Source organism: Musa acuminata, chromosome BXJ1-8 (genome assembly GCF_036884655.1).
Source record: "Musa acuminata AAA Group cultivar baxijiao chromosome BXJ1-8, Cavendish_Baxijiao_AAA, whole genome shotgun sequence".
NCBI classification, from domain to species: Eukaryota; Viridiplantae; Streptophyta; class Magnoliopsida; order Zingiberales; family Musaceae; genus Musa; species Musa acuminata.
The window spans coordinates 45,636,315-45,649,002 of record NC_088334.1 but is presented as its reverse complement, the minus strand read 5'-3'; the positions used below and the strand labels follow the sequence as shown (position 1 = coordinate 45,649,002).

The 12,688-nt window shown below is 46.4% G+C and overlaps 3 protein-coding genes across 3 annotated transcripts; 1 reads left to right on the top strand and 2 right to left on the bottom strand.

The window, feature by feature from the left end:
- Positions 1-145: 145 nt before the first annotated feature.
- LOC135680396 (probable calcium-binding protein CML46) lies at positions 146-673 on the top strand. The gene has a single exon (XM_065194277.1). The coding sequence runs from the start codon at positions 146-148 to the stop codon at positions 671-673; it is 528 nt and encodes a 175-aa protein (XP_065050349.1).
- Positions 674-9,166: 8,493 nt separating this feature from the next.
- LOC135680395 (probable calcium-binding protein CML46) lies at positions 9,167-9,694 on the bottom strand. The gene has a single exon (XM_065194276.1). It carries the CDS (start codon positions 9,692-9,694, stop codon positions 9,167-9,169), a length of 528 nt encoding a protein of 175 aa, XP_065050348.1.
- Positions 9,695-9,697: 3 nt separating this feature from the next.
- On the bottom strand, positions 9,698-11,217 carry LOC135588178 (granule-bound starch synthase 2, chloroplastic/amyloplastic-like). The gene has a single exon (XM_065080169.1). The coding sequence runs from the start codon at positions 10,940-10,942 to the stop codon at positions 10,037-10,039; it is 906 nt and encodes a 301-aa protein (XP_064936241.1). The 5' UTR covers positions 10,943-11,217; the 3' UTR covers positions 9,698-10,036.
- Between the last annotated feature and the right edge of the window lie 1,471 nt (positions 11,218-12,688).

The following is a 12,688-nucleotide window of genomic DNA, read 5'->3' as shown; positions in this document are numbered from 1 at the left end:
GATTAGCCACCGCGTCGTAGTCTCTGCTGCGTACGTGCCAGAGGAAAACAGTCGCACCTGCACGCATAAATACACATCGATTCGCCATGCATGTTATTGGTTGGACCAAGAAGCAGCGTCTTCTTCCTCCTCAGCGCTGGAAACCATGGAGAAACCATTGCCAACTGCACCGTACCACTCCCTCGCACTCACAGAGCCCATCGTGCTCCTCTTCAACAAGACCATCTCCATGGGGGTCGTCCTGAAGAATAAGATATCCATGGGGTTCCTCTTCCGGCACCCAGCGCCGTGCGCATCGGGGGTCGTCGATCGTGTCAGACCCGGCGACTCGGCCGACGGTAGCGAGGCGCCCGAGTTGACCAGAGAAGACGTGGAGACGGTGATGGAGATCATTACGGGCATGCCTTGCGGCGCGGACGGTGAGCGGCTCGAGGAGCTGCGTGGCGTGTTCGAGGGGGAGGAGCCGAGCTTGGAGGAAGTGGCGGAGGCGTTCTCCGTCTTCGATGATGACGGTGACGGGGTCATAGAGCCCCTGGACCTGCATCGTGTTCTCTGCAAGCTGGGCTTCCCGGAGGGGGCGGCATTTGAGGCATGCCGACGGATGATCGCGGCGTACGACGAGAACGACGACGGGAGGATCGATTTCAAGGAGTTCATCAAAGTTGTGGAGTGATAAGCAGATAAGATTTCCTCAAAGCAGTTGAGGAAATCTCTCAGCAGTTGAGAAGCAGATAAGATTTTCTTAAGGCAGTTGAGAAATCTCTCAGCAGTTGAGAAATCTCTCAGCAGTTGAGAAAAATCCTCCATGCTGAATGTGTATAACCTCCCTACTGAGTGTGTATAAATGGCTGTCAAGAACTCACTATCAAAATGTATTAGGCAATTATATCTTATACATTTCATAGTTTCTTCTACAATTTCTATCTTTCTATCTTCTTCGCTTAATTTCTATCATGGAGGGCAGCTTCTTTGATTAATTATTCTTCCTTTTTCTTCTTGTCGTCATCATCGTCACATCTATCAATGCGCAAGCAATTAAAACAAACCTAATTTCGAGCATGATTGAGACTCGAACTCTAAAATCATCAAAAGTGTTATGGTAAATAACTTTTTTAGCCGTGGCCTCGGGTTCGACACAGCTCGTTCTGGGGTCCGAATGGCGGGGATCTTGCGCGGCATGCCTCGGGTCCTTTCGGTGGTCGATCGTGGTGATCTGGATGTCCCGTCAGGGGGAGAGCTCTGTCGTAGCGTCGGGGAAGAGGCAACCTCGCCTCGCACCTGCACACTGGTCAGGTCGGAGGCTCGGCCTGACCCCTCCGACGATCAAGTTAGCGACGTGGAGAGGGTGGTGGAAGAGGGAGTGCTTCTGTGTGAGTTGTCTTCCCCCCTTATTCGTTTAGAACTCTGGGGTATTTTATAGATGAGTTTGACGTTACCTGATGTGGCTGCCTGTAGGAGGCAGGCTGGTAGCGTCTAACATGGGGTTGGCGTGGCGTGAAGAACCAGGCCTGGGTTAGGTGTTAATGCCGACTTCCTCGGGCAGTGCGTTGACCAGCCATGGCTGACGTCATGGCGTGTCACATCGCCATTTTTGCCCTTATCATATTCCCCCCCCCCCCCCCCCCCCCTCCGAAAAGAGCTATGCGTCGGTTATCGTATAAGAGGAGTCCGATGCATGGCTTCTGTCTTCAGATGGGCTGGCCGTGCGGACGAGGTCTCGGGGAACATGGAGCCGAAGGGCTGAGGAGCACGACGCAGGCAGGCTTGGCCGCACAGGTGAGGTCTCGGGCATTATGCGGCCGAGGAGCACGGCGCAGGCGGGCTAGCCGCGCAGGTGTGTATCGAGAACATGAAGCCAAGGAGCATGACGCAGGCGGGCTGGCCGCGCCGGTGTGGTCTCGGGCATTATGCGGCCGAGGATCACGATGCAGGCGGACAGACCACGCAGGCGTGGTCGCGATGGTCATGCGGCCGAGTAGCACGACGTAGGCGGGCAGACCGCGCAGGTGTGGTCTCAGGCATTATGCGGCCGAGGAGGTGGCTTCGGGCAGCCTGCAGCCGAGGAGCACGGCGCAGGCGGGCCGACCGCGCAAGTGTGTCTCGGGAACACGGGGCCAAGGAGCACGATGCAGGCGGGCGGGCCGCGCAGGTCTGTCTCGGGAACATGGGGCCAAGGAGCATGACGCAGGCGGGTTGGCCGCGCCGGTGTGTCTCGGGAACATGGATCCAAGGAGCACGACGCAGGTGGGCTGGCCACGCAGGCGTGGTCTCGGGCATTATGTGGCCAAGGAGCACGACGCAGGCAGACAGACCGCGCAGGCGTGGTCGCGAGGGTCATGCAGCCGAGTAGCACGACGCAAGCGTGGTCGCGAGGGTCATGTGGCCGAGTAGCACGACGCAGGCGGGCAGACCGCATGGGTATGGTCGCAAGGGCCATGCGGCTGAGTGGCACGACGAGGGCGGTCAGGCCACGTGAGGTGGAGTCGAGCAGTGCATGGCAAGGGAAGTGGCTTGGGTCGAGAGACACAATTCAAGCGGGCGGGCCGCGCTGAGGTGGACTCGGCAGTGTGTGACCGAGAAGCTCGGTGCAGGCTACGCCGAGGGACACCGCTCAGGCGGGCAGGCCGCTCTAGGGGGAGCTCGGCAGTGTATGGCCGAGGAGCTCGGCGCAGGAAGGCTGCGGTGCAGTATATAATTTTTTGGGTTAAGCGGAGCAATAAAACTTTTTGAAGTTTCAAAAATTGGCTGTCGAAAGAATTATATCTATCCATCAGGAAAAAGAAAATAAAATTGTGCGCACTTGAGGTCCTTCTGTTGTCTTTCTATTAGCACATTGGCTTAGACTTTCATCCTTTATGTGCATGGTTACTTACAGTCAATTATATGTATGTATGCTCTCTTTTAGGTGCATAATGAGAGAAGCAGAGACTACACTATTCAGGACACGGGTGTACCAATGATGTCCCAAGCTCCTGGTTTACCCACCACTTCTGGGTGGCAAGTTTATCCCCAGCCAACATCCACATACGTGGGCAGTGATTTTGGAGCTACAGGACAAGCAACAAATCCTCAGGGTCAAATGTTGACATGGAATTCTAGCACGTCAGGTGGAAGCTTTGTTTCAGAGCCTAACTTGTACCCAGGTCAAACCATTGCAACTGCTCCTGTTTCTCATTACCCAGTTTCAGCAAACACCTCCAGTGCTACTGCTGGGTCACTTCAAGCTTCACAGAACTCATCACCTTATGGTGTTATGTCGAATACAAGGCCTGCTTCTTCACCAACCACTCGACCTTTGTACTACAGTTCATAAGCTGCATCTTCTGACAATTCTCTAGGTCTGTTGCGTCTAGTATATTACTACTTGAATTTATATTTTAAAAGTGTCTAATTAAGAGTAAATGGTAGTTTTGTTTTGGTATCTTAGTAGTTTATCCTGAAATAAGCTATCGAGTTTGACGTGAACCAGTGTGCTTTAAACATTCTTAAATGTTTTATTTTTCATCCATTCTTTTTTTTCACCATGCAGTATTTTCGTCTTGGGCAATTAATCATATGTTATGTATTCCACATCAAGATAGTTTGACAAAATTGAGTTTCGAAGGTTTGTGGAGACATAATTTCTAGACATTTTTCCTTTCAAGTGGGTTCAGAGTTTTTTTTTTCTTTAAACAGTTGCCTTTTATGATAGAATTTTATGATATGCTTTGCATTAGTAATGTATTCCAAAGATCAAGCAGTAAATACAAGCATAAGGCACTTCCGCCTGAACTTTTACAATATCTTCTTTACTTCTGGTTATAAAGCCTTTTGAGTGCTATTGTTTACGGATATAAAATTCAAACATATCTGGAATTCCAGACATTGTTAGATAATGACCCCTTTTCATAATCTTTATAACTTTTTCTAGTGGCATACTAATAGATCATGAAGCAATGTTATTTTTAGTTGTGTGATGAGACATGCTCAGGGAAGTGACCAATTTCTTTAGAACAATATCCAACTGATAGTATGCAATAATTTCATCTCAGTGCTGGTTGAATAAACACTGGCCAAAACATGCCTTGCAGGTATCCAGACTCTCCCATCAGTGAAGTTGCCATGAGATTTATGATACTCTGCACCGGTCTGCTCTTTCTCGGCTTCACTCAAGCTATGGAACTTTGGAACTGCAGAAGATAGCCTACTGCTAGCTCTATAATTCAATTGTACAGGCTTTTGTGGTTTGATGTGGTGACTGGATCTACCTAGAAGAACATGTTATTTCTTGGGTTCTAAATGATTGAAGCCGCACTTCCAGCTTCAGAAAGATGTTTTCCCTTCATGTTCAAAGTCTATGGATGTGTCAATTGTCGATAACATTATCGATTTAAATCTGCGATCCAGATGAGTAGTTGCTTCTCGATTTGGCCTTTGATTCTTCTTGTAAGATTTCGAATAGTCGCAATCTTTTGATGATTTTAGATTTCGAGTCTCAATCATGCTCGAAATTAGGTTTGTTTTAATTGCTTGCGCATTGATAGATGTGACGATGATGACGACAAGAAGAAAAAGGAAGAATAATTAATCAAAGAAGCTGCCCTCCATGATAGAAATTAAGCGAAGAAGATAGAAAAATAGAAATTGTAGAAGAAACTATGAAATGTATAAGATATAATTACCTAATACATTTTGATAGTGAGTTCTTGACAGCCATTTATACACACTTAGGGAGGTTATACACATTCAGCATGGAGGATTTTTCTCAACTGCTGAGAGATTTCTCAACTGCCTTGAGGAAATCTTATCTGCTTCTCAACTGCTGAGAGATTTCCTCAACTGCTTTGAGGAAATCTTATCTGCTTATCATGCCCCCGCAAGATTGAGCTTCCATCAAGGATGCCGATCTTGGACCGATGAGATGAAAATAGTTTACGGGCGAGAAGCTTTGTGAGTGAGTCGGCTAGTTGATCTGCTGTATATACATGAGAAACTCGGAGTTGATGTCTGGCAACTTGATCTCGCACAAAATGGAAGTCGATGGCTATGTGTTTCATGCGGGAATGAAACACTGGATTGGCACATAAATAAGTAGCTCCAATATTATCACAATATATTGTAGGAATAACCGTGGAGTTGACGTTAAGTTCCTTGAGCAAATTTGTGACCCAATTGAGTTCAGCAGCGGCGGTGGCGACGGCACGGTATTCAGCTTCAGTTGTAGATCGTGCAACCGTCTTTTGTTTTTTAGAACTCCAACTGATTGGAGTAGCTCCAAGGAAGATAATGTATCCGGACGTAGATGTTCTATCATCAAAGTTCCCTGCCCAATCAGCATCAGCAAAGGCATGGAGATGGAGTGAAGTATTTTTGCGAAGAAAAATGCCATGATTAAGAGTCCCTTTAAGATACCGCAAAATTCGTTTGACCGCAGACCAATGCGTAGTAGATGGTCGATGCATGAATTGCGATAACTTATTGACGGCAAATGAAATATCTGGATGGGTGAGAGCCAAGTACTGTAAGGAGCCAAGGACTTGTCGATACTGAGTCGAATCTGTAGTAGGACTTCCATCACATAATTTAAGTGATTCACTGGTAGAGAGAGGAGTTGTAACCTCTTTCGCATCCTACATGTTTGCCTTTGATAATAAATCTTGAATATACTTTCTTTGTGATAGGAAGAGACCTGAAGATGTAAATGTTGCTTCCACTCCCAGAAAGTAGCTTAAAGTTCCTAGATCTTTGAGGGAGAATCGATCGGCCAAGTGCTTTAGAAATGCCTGAGTCTTCAAAGGATCATTTCCTGTGACAATAATATCATCCACATATACTAAAAGATATATTATGCTTCCATTATGCTGACAAATGAATAACGAGGTATCAGACTTTGAATTGATGAAGCCAATTGAGGTCAAAAACGAGCCAAGCTCGTTATACCAAGCCCTTGGAGCTTGACGAAGTCCATAAATAGCTTTTTGAAGTTTGCAGACATGCCTCGGATATTGAGGATGAACGAAACCAGGAGGTTGTTGCATAAAGACGTCTTCAGTAAGTGACCCCTGTAAAAAGGCATTGTTAACATCCAATTGTCGTATGTGCCAGCCCTTTGAGATAGCCAAACTCAGGATAAGACGGATTGTTGTGGGTTTAACAACGGGACTAAATGTCTCTGTGAAGTCGACACCAGGTCGTTGATGAAACCCTTTGGCGACTAGACGTGCTTTGTATCTGGCAATGGATCCGTCTGGGTTCCGCTTAATTCGAAAGACCCATTTACACCCGATGATATTTTGTGTGTGATGAAAGGGTACTAAGGTCCATGTAGAGTTATGGAGGAGAGCATCATATTCGTCACACATGGCTTTACGCCAGTGAGAAGATTTTTGAGCTTGAGTGATTGTAGTGGGTTCACTGGCCTCAGTGGAGGAATTTGTTATAGCATGTAAGTCAAGGACTTGACGTGGTTTGAAAATACCACTTTTGGAGCGTGTTGTCATTGGATGTCTAGGGGGGGTGGAAGTGGTAGATTGTGTTGGTGGTATAGCCGAGGGCGAGTCACTGTCATGGACTAGGTCAACCGTCGGCACAACAATGTCACTAGATCTAGGAGAAGGTAAAGCCAGTGGCAATGTTGCCGAGGGTATGACTTCATTAATAGGGGAAACTTGTGAGGAAGGGAGTGGAGGAATAGAGGGAGTGAGAAGCTGTTGAACTGGAGTAATAGTAGTATGTGAATCTTGAGAGTAAGGACTGGACGGTGTCATTGGAGGTTCGTGTGATGAGATCGGAGGGATATTCCAGTGATGTATGTTTATCGGAGTAGTTTGCATGGTAGGATTATTTTGAAAAGGAAAGATAGACTCCTCAAAGATAACATGACGTGATATAAAGACCTTTTTAGTTTGGGGTTCATAGCATTGAAAAGTATTATGTTCAAGAGAGTAGCCTATAAAAGTGCAAGGCTTAGATCGTGGTGTTAGCTTATGTGACGCATAGGGACGGAGCCATGGATAACATAAACAGCCAAAAACTCTGAGTTTATGAAGGTTTGGAAGTTTGTGAAATAATTTTTCAAATGGTGACTGGTATTGTAAGACTGGAGTGAGCATACGATTAATGAGATAAACTGCAGTTTGAAAAGCTACTGACCAAAAAGATGGTGGCATGGATGCTTGATGTAGAAGGGAGAGACCAGTTTCAACGATATGCCGATGTTTGCGTTCGGCAGAACCAACCAATTGGGGAGTATGTGGGGGTGACTTGAGGTGTTGTATACCACAAGCAGAGAGACAGGATGTGAGGGCTTGATATTCGCCTCCACCATCAGAGTAAACTGTTTTAATGGAAGATTGAAAAAAAATTCTCGACCAACTTTCGAAAGTTAGTAAATACAGTAGAAACATCAGACTTATGATGGAGAGGATATAACCATGTGTACTTAGTAAAATAATCTACAAAAATGATATAAAAACGAAACTTGTCAAAAGAAGGAATTACTTAAATTAGGGAAATCCTTCCTCCTAATTTGTATAAATAGGAGAGGGAACATGTTAATAGATTCAAGCTAAAGCTATTTCATTTCTACAATAAAGCTTCTTCAATTATTATTCTTATCTTCTATTATTTCTATCATGGTATCAGAGCAGTTTGCCTAGAGCAAGCCCTCTTCTCCGGAGTCCAACCATCCCTCTCGTGGCGACGCCTTCGCCCCTCAGCCGTAGCCATTCGCTGCAGCCTACTGCAGCACTTGTGGCTGCTAATATCAGATCCTAAAGGAAGCACAGTCACGGCCTTTGTTTCTACCGCCGACTGCTACTCCCTTGCCAACCGAAGTCTTCCGCTGAAAACTCCGCTGCTCTTCCGGCCACCAAACTCCAATACTGCAAGCTGCAGAGATTTCTTCCACCTCGCTGCAACAATCTCTCCTGCACTCTGAATCGCTGCAGCCTACCAGTGCCTCTGGAAGAAGCAGCAGCCCTCTTCGGCGTTGCATACAGCTACTCTTCTACATCTGACGTCTTCATCATCTACCTCCCGCCACAGCCATCGCTGCCTTTCTTGCTGCAGATTGCTCGCCCATCACTGCAGTTCATCGCGCTGCAGCCTACTCTGCAGCGCATCGATCTGCTTTTCTCCTCCTCCCTTCCTCCTATATCTTTACATCTTCTATAAAGATCACTTGACCCGCCACAAAATATCTGGGATGTCTTCATTTTCCTCTTCCGATATTCCTGTCCCTATTTCTGCAAGGACTCTGAGCACTTCTCAAAGTCTTATCACCATCAATGCTGCAGCACTCATTCCCTTCAAATTATCCAAAGGCGGCAACTACGCATCTTGGCGGGCACAACTTTCTAATCTTTTATTTGGCTATGATCTCTTAGGTTACGTTGATGGCTCTCTCCAGTGTCCACCTGAAATGATCAACATCCCAAGCGAACCCAATCCAGTGCCAAATCCAGCCCACCAACTATGGTTACGTCAAGATCGCCTCATCCTCCAAGCTATTCAAGCTTCCGTTGCTGGATCCATTGCCCCGCTGATATCCTCATGTACGACTGCTGCAGAAGCATGGTGCAAATTACAAACAACTTTGGCAAATCGCTCGCGTACTCGCATGCTCGGACTTCTCTCCAATCTGATGAAAATGAAACAAGAGGGAAGTACTATTGCTGATTATCTACAAAATATCAAAGTTATCATCGATGATTTAACTTTGATAGGTCATTCTCTCAGCGATGAAGAAGTCCTAATCCATACCCTCAATGGCTTAGGAGACGAGTACAAAGAACTGACAGCAGCACTTCGGGCACGTGACTCACCAATATCATTCGAAGAACTTTATTATAAGTTGATCGACTATGAGACGTACTTGAAGCGTGATGATAAGTTGCCCGGACCACCTATTACAGCTCTGATACCATGATAGAAATTAAGCGAAGAAGATAGAAAGATAGAAATTGTAGAAGAAACTATGAAATGTATAAGATATAATTGCCTAATACATTTTGATAGTAAGTTCTTGACAGCCATTTATACACACTCAGTAGGGAGGTTATACACATTCAGCATGGAGGATTTTTCTCAACTCCTGAGAGATTTCTCAACTGCCTTGAGGAAATCTTATCTGCTTCTCAACTGCTGAGAGATTTCCTAACTGCTTTGAGGAAATCTTATCTGCTTATCACTCCACAACTTTGATGAACTCCTTCAAATCGATCCTCCCGTCGTCGTTCTCGTCGTACGCCGCGATCATCCGTCGGCATGCCTCCAATGCCGCCCCCTCCGGGAAGCCCAGCTTGCAGAGAACACGATGCAGGTCCAGGGGCTCTATGACCCCGTCACCGTCATCATCGAAGACGGAGAACGCCTCCGCCATTTCCTCCAAGCTCGGCTCCTCCCCCTCGAACACGCCACGCAGCTCCTCGAGCTGCTCACCGTCCGCGCCGCAAGGCATGCCCGTAATGATCTCCATCACCGTCTCCACGTCTTCTCTGGTCAACTCGGGCGCCTCGCTACCGTCGGCCGAGTCGCCGGGTCTGACACGATCGACGACCCCCGATGCGCACGGCGCTGGGTGCCGGAAGAGGAACCCCATGGATATCTTATTCTTCAGGACGACCCCCATGGAGATGGTCTTGTTGAAGAGGAGCACGATGGGCTCTGTGAGTGCGAGGGAGTGGTACGGTGCAGTTGGCAATGGTTTCTCCATGGTTTCCAGCGCTGAGGAGGAAGAAGACGCTGCTTCTTGGTCCAACCAATAACATGCATGGCGAATCGATGTGTATTTATGCGTGCAGGTGCGACTGTTTTCCTCTGGCACGTACGCAGCAGAGGCTGTCGACGCGGTGGCTAATCACAGAATCCAACAAAACTGGGCTGTCCTCGACAGCGAGGAAGAGATAGAGAGAGAGAGACGTGTCAAAATGTTGATGCCATCAATCAAACGGACGCACACAATACTTAGACGAATCTTTGCAGGTTCGTTGAAGAGAGATCCGGATTGGATCATCAGATAGCTGAGATAGATACTGTTCGTTCATGTTCTCAAAGATCACCACTGATACTTAGCTGAGACGAGGACTTCCTCGTAATGTTTGGCGGCGTTGTCCCAGCTCAGGTCCTGTGCCATCCCTCGCGTCTGCAGGCCCTTCCAATTCTCCTTCTGGTTCCTGTAGGTGTTGAGGCAGTTCCCCAGCGCATTGATCAGCTTGTTGGCCTCCGCCCGGTCGAACGTCCACCCGAACCCGCTCTCCCTGAAGGGATCGAACGGGATCACCGTGTCACGAAGCCCGCCGACGGCGTGCACCACCGGGACCGTGCCGTACTTCATGGCGTACAGCTGGTTCAGCCCGCAGGGCTCGAACCGCGATGGCATGAGCAGGACGTCCGCCCCTGCGGTGATCCTGTGCGCCATCTTCACCGAGAACCCCACCCACGCCCTCACCTTGTTGTGGTACTCCCTGTCGAACTTGCGCAGCATCTCCTCCAGGTCGGCCCGTCCGGTGCCCAGCATCACCAGCTGCGCGTCCTGCCCGACGATCCAAGGCATCGCACCCGCAATGAGGTCGACGCCCTTCTGGTGATCCAGCCGGCCGATGAATCCGATGAGGGGGACGTCCTCGCGGACAGGGAGGCCGAGCTCCTTCTGCAGCGCCGCCTTGCACTGTGGTTTCCCGGCTTGCAGAGTCTCAATGGAATAGTTTCTGTAGCCATCGGATTGCAGGTGAAGATCCAGCTCAGGGTTCCAGTCCACTGTGTCGATCCCGTTGACGATGCCTTGGAACTTCCAGTTGTTCTCGTTTATGATCTCATGGAGTCCCCACCCACCTTCGGATGTTGTGAGCTCCCATGCGTAGCCACGGCTGACGGTGATCACGCGGTCAGCAGTCTTGAGGCCGGCCGCGAAGATGTTGAAGTGGTCACCTCCCATCGGCTCATACAGCTTGAAGAGGTCCATGTGTTGATCGGGCAAGTCGACATGGAAGAAGTCCTCAACTGGACCACGCCCCTGGACAAGACACACAGGTAGAATGCAGACGATAAGGATTCCGAGCTCGTAGTTTCCTAAGTTGTTTAGAATGATGCCATGAAACTTCTATATCAGGATCAGATTCAAGCATTCTTCTCGGTAGAAAAAGAGAAGAGAAGATGAATGATTTTATCTTCATTTTGAGCGAAATGATTTTTCTTTGGTGGTGGTAACTCAGAAATCTTTGCAAGTTTGAAATGAAGCAACTTCAACAAAAATGGGGGAGAAAAGAAATTAAAAGTGGAGATGTTTTGATTGCTCAAAAAGAGTTTAAGAAGACAAACATTCATTTGATGCAAAAGAGAAGGATGTAAAGAAGGTTTCTAATAAAACAGAGTGCTTCAAATGTCATGCAATTATAACAAGGTTTGGGAAAAACCATGATAGACTCATGAAAAATTAAGTACAACATATGATCAATATCTTCAGGTCACACAAAAACAATATGGCCAGGGGCATCATGCAACCTAAACTTCAAGAAATACAATGCAGCTGTAGGAATTCATGCAAGCATAATTGGATCATTGATTCAGTGACGTGAGAAATAGTCAGAAAGTGTTTGGTTTACTGATAAGGTAAGTGAGAGAACTGCAAACTTGCAGATATCGTCTTGGCAAATTTAACAGTCTTTGAGCAGTTCTGAGGATCTCACAGGCTACTGAACTCAGCAAATTGAACTTCTAAATGAAGAGAGAATTTAACAGAAGTTTAACCTAATAGATGCAGCATAAAATGCGAGAGAGCTAACCTGGTGAGATATGTTGTGGATCACCAAGATGGACCTGGCATACTTCATCAAGCCATTGTCGCGGTAGCATGCTTTCAGATACACAGGCAGAAGTGATGTGTGCCAATCGTTCGCAATGAAAATTAAATTTCCGTCTCCATAGCATAAGCCGCCACATGGAACATGCCACGGAACCTGCAATTGTATCAGTCTAAACTCGAAACAATGACATATGTTTAACAAGTTGTGAATGAAAAATACAAGGTATATCCACAGAAAAAGGATACTTACCATAAAACTAAATCTTATTGTTCGAATAGAATTAAGTGTTTGGTTATACACCGACTACAGACTTGCGAAGAAATATAACATGAGTGGTATGCAAATTTATCTGCTTCACAACAAAACTGGTTTGCTTATCATGAAAGCCAGAATACTGATAAATCCTAATAGATTATAATTCACAATAACTTTTGATTTTAGAAGAATTATAAGGCAAAAGAAAAAGAGAAACTAGCCAATGGTTAAAATTCAGGGAATTATATGAAACAACATATGCAGATAACAGAAACAATGATAAATTGGATGCAAAGGTAAGGCCGAGAAATCAGGGAGGATAGAGGCAGTAAGAACTAAGTATGCTAGAGTAGCCTTCAGTTATTTACATCAACCACTCGATTACTCCATCAATTTTCTAAAAAATTTAGATGATTAAACAAAAGTATTATGATTTAATATCTGTTAATTGGCAGAGGACCAACATTGGAGAGTAACTACCATTGTGTGTTTAACGTAAGGTAAATCCTTGCACAAAGTTCTACTGACTCTATCATAATAGAAAAAAAACATAAGGTATCAAAGAAAACCATATATGTCAGTGGCCTTGTTCTTAATTTCCTAAGCCTAATAAATGGAAATGAGTTTAACAACTAGGCCTTTTTTCTAAT

What these genes read in the sequence shown, in the direction of transcription:
- LOC135680395 (XM_065194276.1), bottom strand. Translation starts at nt 9,694, where the DNA reads ATGGAGAAACCATTGCCAACTGCACCGTACCACTCCCTCGCACTCACA.
- LOC135588178 (XM_065080169.1), bottom strand. Translation starts at nt 10,942, where the DNA reads ATGGACCTCTTCAAGCTGTATGAGCCGATGGGAGGTGACCACTTCAAC.
- LOC135680396 (XM_065194277.1), top strand. Translation starts at nt 146, where the DNA reads ATGGAGAAACCATTGCCAACTGCACCGTACCACTCCCTCGCACTCACA.